The sequence below is a fragment of the Daldinia vernicosa genome (genome assembly GCF_022497035.1).
Source record: "Daldinia vernicosa strain CBS 139.73 unplaced genomic scaffold F5Y00scaffold_1, whole genome shotgun sequence".
Classification (NCBI taxonomy): domain Eukaryota; kingdom Fungi; phylum Ascomycota; class Sordariomycetes; order Xylariales; family Hypoxylaceae; genus Daldinia; species Daldinia vernicosa.
In genome coordinates, this window is record NW_025953917.1 from 489,160 (window position 1) to 506,768 (window position 17,609).

The following is a 17,609-nucleotide window of genomic DNA, read 5'->3' on the forward strand; positions in this document are numbered from 1 at the left end:
CCCCAACCTTAATCGTCCCTAACAGGCGTATTTAAAGCGTCCCCAAGCTCCCTACCCCTAGACTGAAGCAAAACATTGGTGCGTCCCAGCAGACTATCCCGAAATCCCTCGACTTCCGAGCGGGTCCCGTCGAGAAGTTCTCCATCCGCGACTAGTCCCTTCAATTGGTTCAAGAACGGCTCCCACGAGTTCTCCTCCACGTCGTCTCCTTTCTCCGCGACCTTGACCTGCGCCTCGAGACCGTCGACGAGCGTCTGGTTGGCTTCTTCCACTTGCCGTTTGTAGTCCGCGTCTTCGTCTGGCATGGTAGATATCTGGATGGATGGATGGATAGATGGTCCTTCTTCTCTGGCGTACGGAATTAAGCTGAGGAGCCGTGGAAGTAGGTAATATACGGTTGGTTGTTCAACAAGACTTGGCAATGCTAATGTAGGTAGGTATGTATTGAGTTGCCGAAGAGAGATAGGTACCCAGATCGTTCTCCCCCCCTGAAGCCCTAAGTGGATATAAGTATCCACCGCACGCTCTAAGCTTATCTCTTGCGAGAAGGTGCTTATATAGAAATATTCGCTTTAGACTGACTCACCGACATCCGGTGATCGGCGTGCGGTATGCGTAAATGCGGAAAGTCCCTGCTGATATCAGCGGCGAAACAGAGAAGCGCCGGCGAAGGAATAGCGGCGAGTATAAATACGAGAGCGTTGAGCTCATTGTTAACGACCCATTCATTCTATTCCATCTGGTAAAGTGGATTATAGCATTGACGAATCCTATAGTTGCTCGATATAATTCACCAATTTCGGTATAGGGGTTGGCTTGGGACGCATCGTTGGCGACCTGATAGTCTTTACCTCGCCTCGTGACTTACTGATTGGTCGGGTAGCCCTGTCATATCTGTACGGAGCACATGCATCATGCCTCCGTAAACAGCCCAAACGTCCTAATTGTCCTGGAAGTTCCATGCTCAGAACAAGATTTGCTCTACGGGAAGTACGTGTTAGCAGGTATCTGGAACCGACGCTGACAAGGGACTGGACTCACGTATATTCATAACATGCGGTTAAGCATATGCCGCATAACTCCATAAGTCTCGGCGTCAAACAATAGCGGTGTCTGCGTGGCGTGACGAACTTGCAACATCGAACAAGTAGTATAGAAGGGTCTGCTGACTCGTCCTACCTGTCATAAATGATGGTCAAAATCTACCACGATGAATAATTATAGTATGTGTATGTATGTAGGTCGGGTGGAAATAACCTCGTAATTATGACTAACATGGCATGATTAGGTAGAGATCGATCTGCAGCGACGGATCTCGGGAGGAAATAAGCCGCAGAAAAGATGTGCGTGGGGGGTTTATTCAGGGGACTTCTCCTGAATATTTGCATGGTGCCCCAGGGGGTCAGGTGTTTTTAGGTTAAGGGGGGGAAAACGACGATAGTGGCAAGAGTAGGTACTATTCCGATATATGCTTCAATATGATATAGCAACGCAACCCAACGTCATAGACAAAGCCCAACACGCTAAGGGAACATAGAATATGTAGGTAGACTTGATTGCCGGCATGGCATGAAAGACCACGAACGATCAATATCATCAGATCCCTAACTCAGGGCTCAAAGTAAACGAGTAATTCCTACCGATCCGGTAGGGACGTAGCATCTCGCCAAAGCAACCCACCGTAAACAGATTCAAATGCCCTCTGCAGTCAGATTCCAATTATGGACACTTCCTCGTGGTTCAAACTGGTTCGTCGTAGCACCATTAGTCGAACCCCCTTTTCTCAATGCTGACCCGTTGGGTTCCGGTGTACCCCACCCCCCTCCACCGGGACTAGATAGAATGAGAACGATCAGCTTTCTTTGAAGACGGATGTAGAGGGAGGCAGGATGGGAGTAAACTTACGTGTTGATAATAACGCGCTCTCCGGGAACCACGTCCAACTCCATCTTGCCTCCGATGTTGATGGTCCGTTCTTTACCGCCCTCTTCCTTCTTGATGTAGAGGTTCTTACCCACAGCGCCCGGCTCACCACCTTCCAAACCGTACGGGCGCATTACACGTCGCTCGCTGAGGACGGAGACGTGGAGCGGGATCCGGAATTCGACGTCGCGAATGCAGCCGTCACCTCCACGATATTTACCAGCTCCTCCGGAACCCTCTCTGAGCGTCCACCTCCGGAGAATCACGGGGTAGCGCAATTCGTATACTTCCGGATCCGCGCATCGCGTATTAGACATATTCGTGTGCACCCCAGAAGCTCCGTGCCACGTCGGTCCGGCTCCCGAGCCACCGGCAATAGTCTCGATATAGCCAAACCCGGGTACCTCATTACCCGAATCGTCCGTGCCCCCTATGCCAAACCCAAATACGTTTACACATCCTTGCGACGCAGCCACCGCATGGAAAGCACCTAGTATCACGTCGGTAACCCGCTGGGAGGTGATGCTATTACCCGCACAGACCGCTGCCCACGGAGATGGGTTGAGAATCGTGCCTTCAGGAAGGATGATGTCGATGGGTGCTATGCAGCCTTGATTTAATGGTATATCCTGGTTGATGAGACATCTAAGCGAGTATATAACCGCAGAATGAGTAATTGCTTTTGGCGCGTTGAGGCAGTTGAGGGTTTCTTCCGACGTGCCGGTGAAATCGAATACCGCATTTCCCGTTTCGCCGTCAATTTGGATCTGTAATACTATAGCCGAACCGTCGTCCATATAGTCCTCGAACGAGATCGGTTCGCCGTTCAGTCGTTTGGCTACCGAGCGGAGGTAGTTCCTAACCGCAACCTCTGCATTTTCAGCTATCGCGTTCATGTACCTGTGCACAACGGGTAAAGTAAACTCTTTCACAAGCGCGTCGATCAGATTAGCACCCTTTCTGTTAGCCGCAATCGCGGCACGCATATCGGAAAGGTTGTCCTTATAGTTACGAGATCCGCTGCACCCTGTATATTGCGAGGGCTCGTCATATAAGAACCGACGCGTCTCTTTCTCATTGAAAATACCACCGCTGACGATCTTGTAGCTTATAGTGGCAGCGCCTTCTTCAAATAGGAACTTACTGTTAGATGGCATAGAGCCTGGACTAATACCGCCCACGTCGGGGTGGTGACCTCGAGAAGCAACCCAGAAGATGATGTCTTTCCCTTCTGCATCCCATATCGGTGTCATAATTGTGATGTCCGGAAGATGTACACCCCCAGCCACGGGGTGATTACTACAGAGAATATCGCCTGGCTTGAGCGTATCTCGATACCTCTCGTTCTGGAACCTAACAGCATACTCCATCGACCCAAGATGAACCGGAACATGGGGCGCATTCGCAACGAGACGACCGTCAGGGGAGAAGAGCGCACATGAAAAGTCCAATCGTTCTTTGATGTTAGTGGACACCGATGTCTTTTGGAAAGTCCTTCCCATTTGTTCTGCGATGGACATGAATCTGTGTCCAAATATCGATAACCGTATGGGGTCGATCACCGTGGCACTCAACGTCTGAGTCCTCTTAGAAGGTAGATCGAGTATGACATGGCGACTGAGAACTGTTGCCTTGACGAGGGGTTCCACAATTATAGTCTGGGTGTCGTCGATGATAGTAGCAGGTCCTTGTATGACGCATCCAGCTTTCAGTTTCTCAAGTAGGTATATAGGTGTGTCCGTCCAACCGAATCCAGAAAAGTAGACGGCAGACTTGCCATCCTCGTCAGATTTAGTAACGTCGAATTTCGCCACGGAAGCAAGCTCACGATTCGGCGACTCGTTCACGCTATCCATAGACTGTCCGATACCACGGACACGGATGTCTTCGAGAAGGATATTCTTATCCGGGAAGGTAAATGAGTACTCGCGTTGGTGTTGGCGGGTAAATTCCGCGATGTAGTCGCCATCATCCGGCTCAAGAATCATGAGGCTGTTGTCAGTTCCCTGATACTTTAGGTTCAGGTAAACTTCATGTTTTATACGATCTCTCGAAATTCCATCAAGTTCGAGTTCCTTAGTTACTTCCTCTTTCAGTTCATTAACAGTTTGCGAAACAGACTCGGCTGTAGTAAAGACGCCTGAACTAGGCTTTTGAGCTTCATGAACGAGTTCGGCGAGTGCCATGCCATATGCAGAGAGGATAGAGGAATAGCGATGGATAATGACCCTGGTGATCGATAGCGACGTTGCGATAGCGCAGGCATGTTGGCCTCCGGCACCGCCAAAGCAAGCAAGGTGGTGAGTCGACGTATCGTATCCGCGGGCTTCGGTTAATGCGCGTATCGGCTTCGCCATTGTCTCGTTGGCGACTTCAATAAACCCCATAGCAACCTCTTCGGGGGTCTTACTCTGACCCGTCTCCGAATTGATTTGCGCAGCCAGCTCGGCAAATTTCTTTCGGGTAATCTCGACATCTAAGGGTTCGTTCTCGCTCTTCCCAAAGATCTTGGGGAAATAATCAGGTAAGAGACGACCGGTCAATGCGTTTGCGTCGCTGATAGCTAAGGGGCCGCCCTTGCGATAACAGGCCGGGCCGGGGTGTGCGGCAGCCGAATCAGGTCCTACGGCGAAGAGACCGTGTCTCCAATGTAGAATACTTCCTCCGCCAGCCGCAACGGTATTAATATCCAATTGTGGCGCCATTATACTTATCCCTGCGGTGATGTTTTCGAAGGTGTGCTCGAATATACCATCAAATCGGGACACATCAGTGCTTGTGCCACCCATGTCGAATCCGATAATAGGAATTTTGTCCTCCGGGTCGTAACTAGTGCCGGCGTGGCCAACGACACCTCCTGCCGGGCCCGAGAGAACAGCGCGAAGCCCGCTGAATCTTTACGGCGTGAGTGCCAAGTCTACAGTAAAAGATTTAAACGACTTATAAACTCACTTTCTTATATCTACTAGACCACCATCGCTTTGCATGAAAGCGCAACGCGTATTAGACGATTGTAATTTGTCTGTGAAGCCGGACTGGAATCCTGAAATATACTGCTGTATGATAGGTGTGAGATAAGCATCCGCAGTCGCTGACATACCTCTCGAAATCATTTTGATCATGGGCAACGTGAGGCAGGACAGTGTCACCTGAGAGAAGCCAATCTCAGATGCTATGTCTCGGACAGCCCGTTCGTGATCTGGCATAAATGTTAACCACTTATAAATCAAGAGTGTTTAGTTTAGTTTGATACCTTGAAAGGTGTATGAATGAGCGAGACAAACGCATATGCTGCGTATGCCCTCATCGTAAAGACCTTGCAGATCTCTCCTGACGCGATCTTTGTCCAGAGGCTTGAGGATTCGGATATATTGACCGTTGAGGCCCTGAACCAAATTCGGATCGCTCTCAGCCGCCTTACTGATCGCCGTGACTTCTTCCTCGTAGAATGGATTCTGTTGATAGCCTTCGACTGTGACTCTTTCAGCTACTTCAACGACTTTCTCATACAGCACGTCCGGGCGAACAATGTTCAAATCGAATAGCTTGGGCCGTGATTGGAGGCCAATTTTTAAGCTGTCCTCAAACCCTTCTGTGATAAGAAGACCAACCTTCTCGCCCTTGCGTTCTAGCAGCGCATTCGTTGCTACCGTAGTACCCATGCGAATGCTAAGATCGTCGAATAAAGAAGTGTCGATTGGCTCATTACGAGGAAAACTCTTTCCGGTGGCCTTTTCAAGGATACGCCTGATGCCTTCGATAGGTGCATCGTCGTAGTTAGAGGGGTCTTGGGATAGGATCTTCACTACGATATCATCTTCTCGTCCCTCGATTATGCCCAGACAATCGGTGAAAGTACCGCCTCTATCTGTGCTCGATTAAGCGTTTTGCTTGGTGCCACTGGCTAAGGTGGCGGCGTACCGATAGCAATCTTAATTCTCAATTTAGAATCTGACCCCAAGGGTCTCTGGCTACCGTCGGGAGCCATTTTAGAATGTTGAGACCGAATTCGAAAACTCGGATTTGAGTTGATATCATAAGAGACAGATAGTTTCTTTGAATGATATATGACAAGTTACGTGTCGCGTGTAAGTCATATGAATTGCGGATGCTGCATTATTTACCTAGCATCCAGATAGGAAATCGTGAATCTGAGGAAGGTCGGAACGACAGAATGTCGATCTAGGTAACACAGGTCTAGTTAACTTAGCAATTTAGTAATTTATTTCGCTGGTTGATTTATTGTATTTACCATTTACCATTTACCCCACGTGGATGGCTTAAGTCGATACTATTCTCGAGGTGAGACGAAGAATTCGGAGGGTTGCCGGGGGATGGTTTAGTTGTTAGCTTTGTAAAAGAAACGCTGTACTTCGTAGAGAAACGCTATAGATTTAGTAGTACCCGCCGTTACCTTAAAACTTAGGAAGTGGGTCAATCTCCTTATTTCCCACTCGACCCCGCCTCTCTCCGATACGGGTGTGGATCACGGACACAGATTCGTAGGCAGGTCAAGCCGACGGCGCTAATACATCCGGGCGGGGCCCAATCAAGACCCGCTCTCTTTTCCGTGATGGACTCATGCTATACATAATATAAGGAGGTATGTAGTACAAAAATATATACAAAAGGTATAAGTACTAAGTATAATGTATACATATTATTATACATATTATATCGTACTAAATTGTATTGCCGAAAAGCTAGTACGTATATACCTCCCAGGACCCAGGTTAATATGTAACCATACGCTAAGTACGATATGTACGATATGTACGAAATTCCCTAGCCCCTAAATGCCACGTGTAGTCCCTTTAGTACAAATATATCCTTGGTACACATATCCATGAAGCCTAGCAAACCCCTAGTTGGTATTCCCTAGTAATCTCCATTCACCTATCCTATCTTGCCTAACTGGTCATGGTAACCCTCCATCGTGTAGTCTTGTGTCGCCTAGCCTCCCCGTCTTCCTATCTCCCTGGAAGTTTCTCCTACACCTGCTTACCATAACATGCCTAAACGTAGATTTAAAGGGAACTTAAAGGAACTTAGAGGGAGAACAAATTTCCTATTCTCCGCGTTACCCACTACCTATCATAGAGTCTGAAGGGGTCTCCTTGTCACGTCAAGTCGCGGTAGAATTGTCTATCGCGCGACATATTCTTGTGGATCGGCACATCCCGTTCCCACTTGGTAACAACGAGAAATATTATAAAAACGAGACCGATGTCCGCAACGTAGTAGTATTACAAGAATCTTTCGTAGTTGTAAGCTTTCCGAACATCACGATTTCTTTACGAGCACCAACTTGCTCTTCGTCACAATGGCTACAGAGGGTTCCCCGAAGCCGTCCGTTTTGATCGTTGGTGGAGGTTGTTTTGGCCTTGCTACCGCACACACTTTAGCCTCCTCTGGTTATACAAAAGTCACAGTTCTCGAGAAAGACGATGTGATGCCGAGTCGTTTCTCTGCTGGCAACGACCTCAACAAAGTCATCCGTGCTGAATATGCTGATAACTTCTACACGGATCTCGCCGTAGTAAGTTGACGGAGATCAACGTGCTCCCCCTAGGTTTTTTTTTTCACTAACGCACTAACCATCGTAGAGAGCCATCCGCAAATGGCAGAGTGACCCGTTGTACAATCCTCATTTTCGCCAGACTGGTTTCTTAAATGTGACTTCAGAAAGCGCCCCGAAAGCAACCAAGGATGTGGTTACGAATTATCTTACTTCAATCAGTGAGCATCAGGCATTTAAGGGGCAGGTTTCAATCGTTCACGGCGCAGAAGCCATAAAAAGGATCGCACCCGCATTCACTGGTCCCACGGCAGGATGGTCGGGCTACTTTAACAAAATGGCCGGGTATGCTCATTCGGCAGATGCATCAAAAGCCGTTTACGATGCTTGTATTAAGTTGGGCGTCAATTTCGTCCTTGGTAGAGACAATGGAGAAGTCACTGAACTAGTTTATGACACCATATCGTCTAGAAGGGTGTGTGTCGGAGTTAAGACGCGTGGAAACCAGATATACCATGCAGAAAAGGTCATACTGGCTTTAGGTGCTGACGCTCCGGGTTTGATTCCTCAGTTAGGGCCACAGGTTACTGGTCGTTGCTGGGGCGTGGTACACATCCAACTAACGCCTGAAGAGGCCTCGCTTCTCAGGGGCATACCCGTCACTAATGTTCGGGACCTTGCCTTTTTCTTCGAGCCTGACAAAGCCACCAACAAGCTCAAATTCTGTCATATGGGGGGTGGCTTTACTAACTTTGCCTTGACCAAAAATGGATTATCACTTCCCTACGAGAAACTAGAGGATTCTCAATTCATCCCATTGGATGACGAGGCCTACATTCGTAAACTGCTACAGGAGGTGTTTCCCCAATTTGCAAACCGCCCACTAATCGACAAACACCTGTGCTGGTTTGCGGATACGATAGACTCTGACTACATTATTGATTTCGTCCCTGACACTAATTCCTCGCTTGTTGTCCTCTCTGGGGACTCGGGTCATGGGTTCAAGATGCTTCCAATCTTTGGAGAGTTCGTGAAGGATATTTTGGAACGTGGGTCGCAGGATATTGCGAAGTGGCAGTGGAAAGATGATACCAAACTCAAATCGACAGGGACGTGGCGTGGTGACACGGCCACGCAAGAATTGTCAGAAATACCACGTGCATAGCTACGCAACAATACGTATGATGAGAAAGGGTACATGATTATGTTAACCCCCTTTCCTAATTAGATAACTAGACTTAGTAGTTATTAATTAGGATAATATACATACCTATACAGTCCTCCAAAGTAGCTAGGACCATGGATAATACCTAAGAAACTCAGATCCCGACGCTCCCGAGCTTGTCCGAGCCTATCTGGAGGTGATGATAGTTAGATATGCAACTATTAGGATCCCTTAGCCACCCCTTGGCCACTGAAACGTTCAGGACCAAGGAGCCACGTTAGTGGTTTAATAGTTTCGAATGGGCCCGTAGTTCTTCGTGTAATAGTATAACTATTTGTTTCCCTAATTCTTACTTACTTTTTCAAAAACGGCTGGCCTTATTGAAAGCTTGCTTACCCGTTAGTGGCATATCGTGATATTTATATCGCGATGCTTCCGTCCTGGTGTTTAGATTGTAGTTTTGAAGCCGGCCTCTGTACCATGTGCGATTAAAAAGCATTGTAGCATTGGTTCATAGGACAAGACTCTTATTGTACGAGCATAAAACTCTATATTCTTTGCTGGTCGGATAGCTAAACTACTTGAATAGCATATAATTGATGATAGCGCCATGTTGTCCAGCCAGAAGGCACACTAATACTGAAGCTGACCACATCACATCAAAACAACCAGCCAATGAGCGCTTACAAGGCGACGCAGCCGCAGCAACAAGACCCAGAGAGCCGGTAACAGCCATGGCATATGTGAAAGACCGGGGTTCATCAAAATGATATCGTGCTCGACGGCATACACATGTCGCTTAGATCTGCAGATGGACTACTAGATAATTACTTACATCAGATCCTAGCATGCGGCCGCTTCGCTCTCCCACAAAGCCCTCCTGGCCTTTCTATTGGTCGAGATTGTATCTCGAACTGTTAAGTACTAAGCAAGAATACATCGGAGCTGTCCAGAGCTCCCCGCTACGTCGACTCCTTTTAGACGGAGTTTTCTCCACAGTACGCAGCCAATACTGTCAACACCCCTGGCTCGGGCAAATGAGAATGAGGCATTGCACGGCCCTAAGACCGGGTTCTCGTTATCAGACGTTACATGCCGAATCTAGGCGCTGCCACCCATTCGTCGCCTCGAGCTTCTCTCAGAACCGGACCGTCCTTACTATTTCGGCTGACCCTGGGAAGCTCGGACCACGGGAAGATTTCTAGATATGTGATGTTGGAACTCTGTGATCGTTCTAGCGCGTGTAAAAATATTGGCAGGTAATGGCGTCTTGGATATCATGGGTTAAGAAGGGATTGCCATGGGGAAAAAGGTAATAGTTACAATTGCAACTAACTACCGCTATCATTCCGATTCGTATTGCAAGTCATAAGTCTGACAGTTGCTGCCCCCCAAGGTCTTGTAGGATCTGTAGCAGACTGTCTCGACGCGTCATTAAACCAAACCTCCAGCAGTAGAATCCACGGCTAGAGCCCGCGGTTTACAAAACGCATATCATGCATCATTCTAACGCGAGCAATACGGACCAGAAGGAGACTGTACTTACTGAAACTAAGACTGGAAGCCATGGAGTCAGCGACTTGGCGGGACTGGGACTGGGACTAGGACGCGACGCCGACGTCGCCGCTCAGTTTCTCGCCTCCCTGGACCCATCCATCGTCAACGAGCCCATCACCAAAGAAGAAGCTCGACGCGTACTTTGGAAAGTCGATCTGATCATTCTGCCCCTACTTGCTCTTTCAGTAATCATATCGGCGGTAGACAAAGTTATAATCTCCAATGCGGCGATCTATGGCATGCGCGAGGATACCCATTTGGTCGGTGACCAATTCTCCTGGGTCGGGTCCATCTTCTACTTTGGATTCTTGATCGCAGAATGGCCCGGTAATGTCCTGATCCAAAGACTTCCAATTCGATCGTTCTACGCCGTAACGGTCCTTGCTTGGGCGGGTCTTACTTTTGCTACCGGTGGAACGAACAACTTCGCGAGTCTAGCATCCGTCCGCTTCCTGAGTCAGTCGTCCCATGATCCTTAATGAAACCGCGGATAAGTATCCAAAGCTAACGATGGTACCAGTGGGCATCTTTGAGGCTGTGGTCTTCCCCGTCTGTACCTTAGTTTCGGCCATGTGGTGGACCATCGACGAACAACCAATTAGGATCGCCATTTGGTACAATACCTTGTCGTCCGTCGTCACAGGGCTATTCTCGTACGGCGTCGGCCATACCAACTCTAGTGTTGCCCCGTGGCGACTGCTGTTCTATATTCTCGGGGGTGTCACTACCGTCTGGGCAGTGATCCTCTACGCGTTCCTCCCGAGCTCGCCAGTCGAGGCCTGGTGGTTGACGGATCGACAGAAGTACGTTTGTCTGGAACGGGTCCGTAAAAGCAATACAGGCATAGAGGACAAGAAGATCAAATGGTATCAGGTCAAGGAGTGCTTGATGGAACCCAGAGCTTGGCTGATCTCCATATTCGCGTGTGCTATCAATATCCCAAATGGTAAAAAAGAAACCCGCCCCTAATCCACTGGATGGCCATACTGACATGGATCTTTCTGCAGGCGGCCTGGTCACGTTTGCGGCCATAATCGTCAATGGATTGGGTTTCAGTCCCCTAGACACCACCCTCTTAGGAATACCAACCGGCGTCATCGCCACGGCTTGGTCCATAATCATGAACGTTACCGCAAGCCGTCTACCTGGTTGGCGGTGCGTCCTCATCGTACTCGCCATATTGTTTCCCATGACTACAGCAATATTGATGTGGAAACTCCCTTCGGATAACAAGCTTAGTCTCCTGGGTGCCTACTATGCCTTCTATTCGTACTGGGCGCCTTACACTATGTGCACTTCTCTTCCCATGGCCAACACGTCAGGACACACTAAGAAGGTCACGCTGAATGCCATGTTTTTCTTAGGCTACTGTGTAGGGAACATCCTAGGTCCCCAAGTATTCCGCGCCGACGACGCTCCAGAATATCACAAAGGGTATATTGGACTCCTAATATCGCTTATAGTTAGTGCCGTGACTATTGCAGCTTACGGTTTTACTTGCTATTGGGACAACGCTAAGCGTGACAAGCTGCAAGGAGGGGCCCCGGTACCCCAGACAGAAGAAGAGAAATCACGAGAAGCCTTTTCTGATATGACGGACAAGGAGAAGCTCAATTTCAGGTATACTTACTGACCAGGCTTCGATTAGCGGTGAGATACATCTTCCTATGCTTGGACTAACTTCTATTATCAAATGTCGGGAGAGTTATGCGACGTACTGAGGAGGTTACATAATTATTATCTACCTTTAATATATGTGCTATGTACCTCCTTGGTATGTAATTCCACAGCGATGGCCTAAATACCCACCAGTATTCTTGAGTCGGAGAGGAAGCCACCAGTAGAGCAACGACAGCCGGTTTTGGATAGGATGGTCTTTCTCTGCGTGCCCGCGGCAACATCCGGGGTTCCGGGGTTGCTGAGCTAATATCCAGGAAGGGAGGGATTCGTCGTCGTCTACATAGGTAGTCCAGAAGCCGCGCGACAGTGCCGGAAGTGTATCAGAGATCCTCACGGGGTGGGTCCGGACAGGCTTTACGTACCAGAAAATGGGATGTTAGGACCTTTTAGTGGGCTGTTTTATCGGCGATACAGACAATTCTTCGGAAGCCGTAGAATCAAGACGGAATCCCTATCCGATGGATCTCATGGAGTCATGGTATGTTTTCTTTAGAGTAACTCTTGGCGGTAGGTCTGATGAGATAATTGCAAGTGCCGACTTATAATTGAATAAGGAATAATAATGTAGAGCGAGCCTTTTGATTCGCTGGTTTAGTTAGTAACCTAGGCCACTATATTGTCATTGTCGACAATATTTACCTACCTACCTAAGCTACTTCTCAAGTTGCCCAAGAATCTTGTAGTCTCTTGGGCTCCTTAGGCTATTATCTCGAACTAAAGTAGTGGGGTTTGTCCCACACTATGAGCTCGCTTCGACCTTCAATTGCTGTACAATTAAATGTGGCTATGTGGACCCCACGATGTGATGGAGCAGTTAGGAACAACTCCGCTCTCATGATTTATCGGGTTGACCTTCAGTTTCTTATTCCCGGAACAAAGTTAAACGGTGCTAGTTCGTATCGGCATTTTTGGATCTTCTGATTTTCATGAGGTGATATGTGATGTGGCATCCAACTTGGTCGACAAAAGGCTCCTAAATCCGATACCTGGTGGGTCTTAGTGATCAACATAAACCCCCATATTTATACTCTTAGGAGGTAGATACCTAAACTCATATTTATAATGCTTTCGCTCTTCAATTTCTGTTCTTGTCTTGAAGCTGTTACTCCCAGGTGTGCGGTCGGTCTCAGCTTTTCATGACAGATATGAATTTGACTACCTTTAAGAGCGCCTAGCACGGGGCCGTCTTCGGGGGTGCGGCTATCCCAATGCCATGCATGGAAACACAACACCAGGGTTGGACTTCAAGAGCAAAAAACTTCAGTTCTTCTAGTTTCCGACCTAGCAATCCCAAACAGCCCACGTACTTCGATTGGTGATCAGTCCGTCATCAGCGAGCTTCGGCTCGCTACTGGATTTGCTATCACCAAGGATCAGCTTAGGCTCGCTCTCGAACCGATATTTACACATACTAGGATTCCTAATTTTGTCGGTTTTCGCAGGTTCGCTCATCGTATCTAGACTTTAGATATGTCGCGAAGGAATCAGGACACCGCATTCTAACCTACCTAGGCTCGATGAGTAGTGAAAACATGGATTCGAAGAACACCCAGGGTAGATACATCATACAGTTAACATCACCGTGGTTAACAGGTAACTTAAATTTAGTTTTCCTCCCGAAATACAAATAATTTTCTACCCGTAATGGGTTTTGTCGAGCTAAGTGGATCGCCCTTAATCCTTAGCAAGATAATTACGTCGCCCTGCCTCACGTTAGCTAACCGGAATTTTTAGGTCGCAAAAATTAATGGACAAGTTGGAGGGTCAAGGGTTACCAGAGCAAAAAGAAGCCAGTATGGGCCCATCCCATGCCGATGTCGTACGGCGAAACTCCAAATCATTCCACCATTTCAACGGCGACATAAACTCCTCGAATTTCAGTATAAATCACAGATTTATGTAAGGCTCAGTAATGATGAGCCTCCCAGCATAGAAATCGCACGCTCCCAAGGATATCGTGTTCGCTGCCTACGACTCGTAGGCGACGTGGGACCACGATCCTTGCCATCACGACTCCCAACAGAATCACCGGATGATACGAAAAGTATCTTTCGCGGGTTTTCGTCGCATCCTAGATCACGTTGGCGCCAGACCATCTGAATGACTGTAAGCGCTGGTGGTAGGCTCTAAATGAATGTTAACAGACAACCTCGTTGGTACTTAAGAGGATAGCGGGCCGCGGTTAGGCAGTATATCAACTTACTCCGAACTTATCTTCGCTTAGAAACTTGTCGAATATCTCCATCACTTGCAGGCGGTCATCATCCGTAGAGGCCATACATCCAGCAACGAATACTGGCCAAATAGGGAGGGCGGCAGTGATAGGTCCTGTCTCGCAGATTGTTTTGACATAGGAAAGAATTTCCTGAATGATGGCACAGCGTCTCTTTCGGCACTCTGGAACAATATGAGGGAGATGGGTGGCGCAGGTTTCGTCGAGGAAAAGAAGTGCAGCCAGCCTGTTCGAGTCTGCTGTCATCATAATAAACTCTAACTTGAGTCGAAGTTTTTCGGGTTCGAGCCGAGCATCACGACCCATACCAGCTTCCAAAACTTGGTGGATATTTCCTGGCGGTACCTGTCTAAGGTTATCAAGCTTGGACTGAATTTCAGCAACCCTGTGTTCCAAGGCTTCCGTATCGGCATCTTGGTGGTTTGACCCATCGGAGTTTTGAGCATCACGCAGGTCGCATATGTCATTAATGATAAGAAGCAGACGGTTACTAAACCCTTGGTGGGTATCAATTTTGTCCAGCTCATCGTTAAAGCTAGGACCTACGAGACGGAAACCTAGCTGTGTCGTGGAGTCCCCATTTCCATAATTGGACGGTGTAGTTTGTGACGCTACGTTATGGGACGCGTCCACATCCACGCGATTCGTGTTGTTGCGCCACTTATGTGTGGTTGCTGGACTTCCTAGGAGCTTCGATAGGATATGCTTATATGACGGTATCACATCATCAACGTGGAGGGTGCTTTTGGCCATAATTAGGTGATACATTAGGTACTGCTGGCTGAAGTGTAGTATCCCTTCGTAATCGGCGGAATGGATATCCTGTTCCAGACAGACATCCAGGAGTCCGAATATGCCTACAAGGTGACTAATCCAAGTTGATTTGCAATTGTCGCTAATCTGGCGATTATTATTATTGGTGAGCTAATACAGCCAGAAAGTCAGAATAGGAAGGTGACTCACATCATACCAACATAGCATAACAACAGATACGAGGGCCTCAAGACATTTGGCCGTATCGATGTGATTGCTTTCCAGGAGACGTTTAACGTCCACCAGCACCCGGTGACGATGCACCAAAGCTCTACGGTGAAATTTAGGATCTTTTGCCGCCATTTTGATGGCACTCACTGCTAACATAGCAGAAAACACAGTACTGGAATGCGATGCCATTGGAACAATATGATAACGAAATGGGTTATGGTGCCGGCCATCAACCAAGGAAGCATTAGCGCAGACGACTTCAGTATAATACCGGGGTATAAACTCATCGGACCTGGCTAGTTGATGCGTGAAACTGATGTTTCTTCCGACGGGTGTTGCCAGCTTCCAAGGGAACGTGCGAGACCCGCCGCAATATTGATAATGAGCTAAATGAGACTCATAGCGTTCTTCGACGCCAGCTTGAGTTACTAACGATTGGTCGATACTATCGTCTTCCTCTGCATGGCCATCCTCAAGTAGAGCTATATTAGTAAGAACATCTCTGAAACCTTGCGAATTCCAGTACAATTGGATATCCCTCGAGAAGGTATTCAAGAAGTACACAACGCCTTTAGATCTAGCGCGATACTTTGCTGAGCTTGGAGATTCTTGAAAACGTCCCTCTAAAAGTACTGTAGGCGTGCATGCGTCTCGGGTAGCATCTTTCTGTTTTGGCCGCCACACTCCCTGACGACCATGACGAATGCCACGAGCCACCGAATCCTCGAGCCACTGGAGGCGAATGCCATAGTGGCAAGTTAGATTTGTCTTTTGGCATCTCCGGCAACGTGGTCTAGCTTCTGTACTCGGCAACGGCTTAGCTCTTACAAGAACAGGCATAGTTTCTCAAGTGGGTTAGTTTAGGGGACGTACCATCGCATTTGACGCTTCGATCTCGGCAAGCCCAACAGCCTGTTCGAGTTCGGGGGGTTCGAGTCGTCGAAGGAGGGGATTGCGAGGATTTCGAGGATTTCGAGGAGTTGGAACTAGGCATCTTGGGTTTTAGATAGTATGTTTCTTGTTTCCATCAATAAACGCATTTTAGAGGGCTTGTTTGTCCGTGTTCAACAAGTAAGAACTTGGGGGTGAGAGGGACGCCCGGTAGCTTTGGGTGATCGGACGGCTTATCTTTACCGTTTTTACTATACCCAGAGTCCCCGAGTTCCGATTCCGCGACTCGTGTACTGTCAGATCGTGTGGGCCTGAGCGTCAAGAGACCCAACTACCTATGGTCCATCTGTCCATACCTTAGGTACTCTGGTCCACTAAGATAAATGTCACCAATAAAGGCTAAGCCAGTCTGCCAGAATGCTTTCTTCCCCGCACTTTTCACGCATCTAAGATTAATACATACAGCTAGGGCCCGCCTTGGCAAATGACAAATTTTGACGGTTGACGGTTGACGGTTGACAGTTGACATTTGATAATAGTTGAGAGATTAAAAACAGGTAGAAAAGAGGAATATATTCTTAGGTAAGCTTATCACATAAAATTGAAAGTGCCTTCGACAGTGTAACACATCTTAATATAGAGTTTACCACTTACTTCGCACTTTCTTTACTAGCTTAGTACCTTCTATCTTCTATTAAATGAGGTAAGGAAAGATCCTCGTCGTAATAAGAAGGTACATATGTCATGCATACCAACATGCGCACAGTGCATTGTTAAGTCTCAAATGACGAAAAACATCAAATAATATCAAATAATCTCTCATGCAAGAAGCAGGCTGTGATGCATACATTGACGAATATAAACCAACCCGGCATCTCACCGGTCCTTTATCGGCCCTTCAATTGATTGAATTTCCAGTGTTAAGTAATGCGGAGCTTGGGGTATCATAGATCAATTGAGGTCTCTACTATTTATTATGTCAACATTTATATCGCCCTTTTAAAGCCTGGTTCAACAACTTCAAACGTTATGGACCAACATCTGTATATATACAGACTGGTATATATAATACGCGAGGCCTAACGTCATTTCGCGAAATCAGACTTTAAAGCTACGAATAGCAAATGATTGGCTAACGTAATACCGCACGAGCCATTCTCTCTTTTCTGCCAATCAAGGAGATAGATATCTTGCCAGCCTTGTACGTACATATCACTCTTATAAAGATATGGATCGAGATATTTCTGTATCGGAACGTATAGACTTTGACCTTCTTTCACATCAATTTTTCCTAGATAACCGCCGGTATCGTGTTTACCGTCCTGATACTAACAACAATGCAAATCGGTCTTGCCACTGAGCAGCTGAAAGATAGTAGTAGTACTAAGCCCGTTAACAGCAGAACGGGCATGCAAATACCGAGTTCATAGACGCGTAACTACAACCGTTTGTAGGGACTAACTATCAGGATAAAAGGGGAACTGGCTTGAAATAGGCATAGATCCACATAGTATAGAGCGTCTTCGGAAGAGGATAGAAGGTCAAGCGTAAATAGATTCATACCACTATGCGGCTACTATACAGCAGCTTCGCTGTTGCTTCTAACATTCACTCTACGTATAACACGCATCAAGGGTTCTCCCTGACACCAACATACG

The 17,609-nt window shown here is 47.5% G+C and overlaps 5 protein-coding genes across 5 annotated transcripts; 2 read left to right on the forward strand and 3 right to left on the reverse strand.

Annotated features, from left to right (window-relative positions):
• Positions 1–8: 8 nt before the first annotated feature.
• Positions 9–711, reverse strand: F5Y00DRAFT_256690 (uncharacterized protein; the record flags this gene model as incomplete). Its single annotated transcript, XM_048010458.1, has 2 exons — positions 9–348; positions 587–711. 2 exons carry the CDS (start codon positions 709–711, stop codon positions 9–11), a joined length of 465 nt encoding a protein of 154 aa, XP_047870120.1.
• Positions 712–1,544: 833 nt separating this feature from the next.
• Positions 1,545–6,273, reverse strand: F5Y00DRAFT_222505 (Hydantoinase B/oxoprolinase-domain-containing protein). The gene is made up of 6 exons (XM_048005731.1): positions 6,176–6,273; positions 5,845–6,120; positions 5,177–5,791; positions 4,876–5,122; positions 1,906–4,818; positions 1,545–1,833 (listed from the first exon to the last, which is right to left on the reverse strand). Exons 2-6 carry the CDS (start codon positions 5,909–5,911, stop codon positions 1,692–1,694), a joined length of 3,984 nt encoding a protein of 1,327 aa, XP_047870121.1. The 5' UTR covers positions 5,912–6,120; positions 6,176–6,273; the 3' UTR covers positions 1,545–1,691.
• Positions 6,274–7,065: 792 nt separating this feature from the next.
• Positions 7,066–8,676, forward strand: F5Y00DRAFT_222508 (FAD dependent oxidoreductase). Its single transcript, XM_048005732.1, has 2 exons — positions 7,066–7,462; positions 7,530–8,676. The coding sequence occupies exons 1-2, from the start codon at positions 7,247–7,249 to the stop codon at positions 8,604–8,606; spliced, it is 1,293 nt and encodes a 430-aa protein (XP_047870122.1). The 5' UTR covers positions 7,066–7,246; the 3' UTR covers positions 8,607–8,676.
• A 1,426-nt stretch (positions 8,677–10,102) lies between these two features.
• F5Y00DRAFT_250298 (putative allantoate permease) lies at positions 10,103–11,796 on the forward strand (the record flags this gene model as incomplete). Its single annotated transcript, XM_048009714.1, has 3 exons — positions 10,103–10,619; positions 10,684–11,109; positions 11,171–11,796. The coding sequence occupies 3 exons, from the start codon at positions 10,103–10,105 to the stop codon at positions 11,794–11,796; spliced, it is 1,569 nt and encodes a 522-aa protein (XP_047870123.1).
• A 1,474-nt stretch (positions 11,797–13,270) lies between these two features.
• On the reverse strand, positions 13,271–16,091 carry F5Y00DRAFT_2905 (fungal-specific transcription factor domain-containing protein). Its single transcript, XM_048013441.1, has 4 exons — positions 15,040–16,091; positions 14,047–14,976; positions 13,619–13,969; positions 13,271–13,546 (listed from the first exon to the last, which is right to left on the reverse strand). Exons 1-3 carry the CDS (start codon positions 15,898–15,900, stop codon positions 13,739–13,741), a joined length of 2,022 nt encoding a protein of 673 aa, XP_047870124.1. The 5' UTR covers positions 15,901–16,091; the 3' UTR covers positions 13,271–13,546; positions 13,619–13,738.
• Positions 16,092–17,609: the final 1,518 nt, after the last annotated feature.

Excerpts from the sequence above, each read along its gene's own strand:
- F5Y00DRAFT_2905 (XM_048013441.1), bottom strand. The coding sequence starts at position 15,900 with ATGCCTGTTCTTGTAAGAGCTAAGCCGTTGCCGAGTACAGAAGCTAGA. Across the intron at positions 14,977-15,039 it reads TTATGCTATGTTGGTATGAT|ATTAGCGACAATTGCAAATC; the intron begins GTGAGTCACCTT and ends AATAATCGCCAG. Across the intron at positions 13,970-14,046 it reads TAAGCGAAGATAAGTTCGGA|AGCCTACCACCAGCGCTTAC; the intron begins GTAAGTTGATAT and ends ACATTCATTTAG.
- F5Y00DRAFT_222508 (XM_048005732.1), top strand. The coding sequence starts at position 7,247 with ATGGCTACAGAGGGTTCCCCGAAGCCGTCCGTTTTGATCGTTGGTGGA. Across the intron at positions 7,463-7,529 it reads TCTACACGGATCTCGCCGTA|AGAGCCATCCGCAAATGGCA; the intron begins GTAAGTTGACGG and ends TAACCATCGTAG.
- F5Y00DRAFT_222505 (XM_048005731.1), bottom strand. The coding sequence starts at position 5,911 with ATGGCTCCCGACGGTAGCCAGAGACCCTTGGGGTCAGATTCTAAATTG. Across the intron at positions 4,819-4,875 it reads GGTCTAGTAGATATAAGAAA|ATTCAGCGGGCTTCGCGCTG; the intron begins GTGAGTTTATAA and ends CACGCCGTAAAG. Across the intron at positions 1,834-1,905 it reads GAGCGCGTTATTATCAACAC|TCCCGGTGGAGGGGGGTGGG; the intron begins GTAAGTTTACTC and ends CATTCTATCTAG.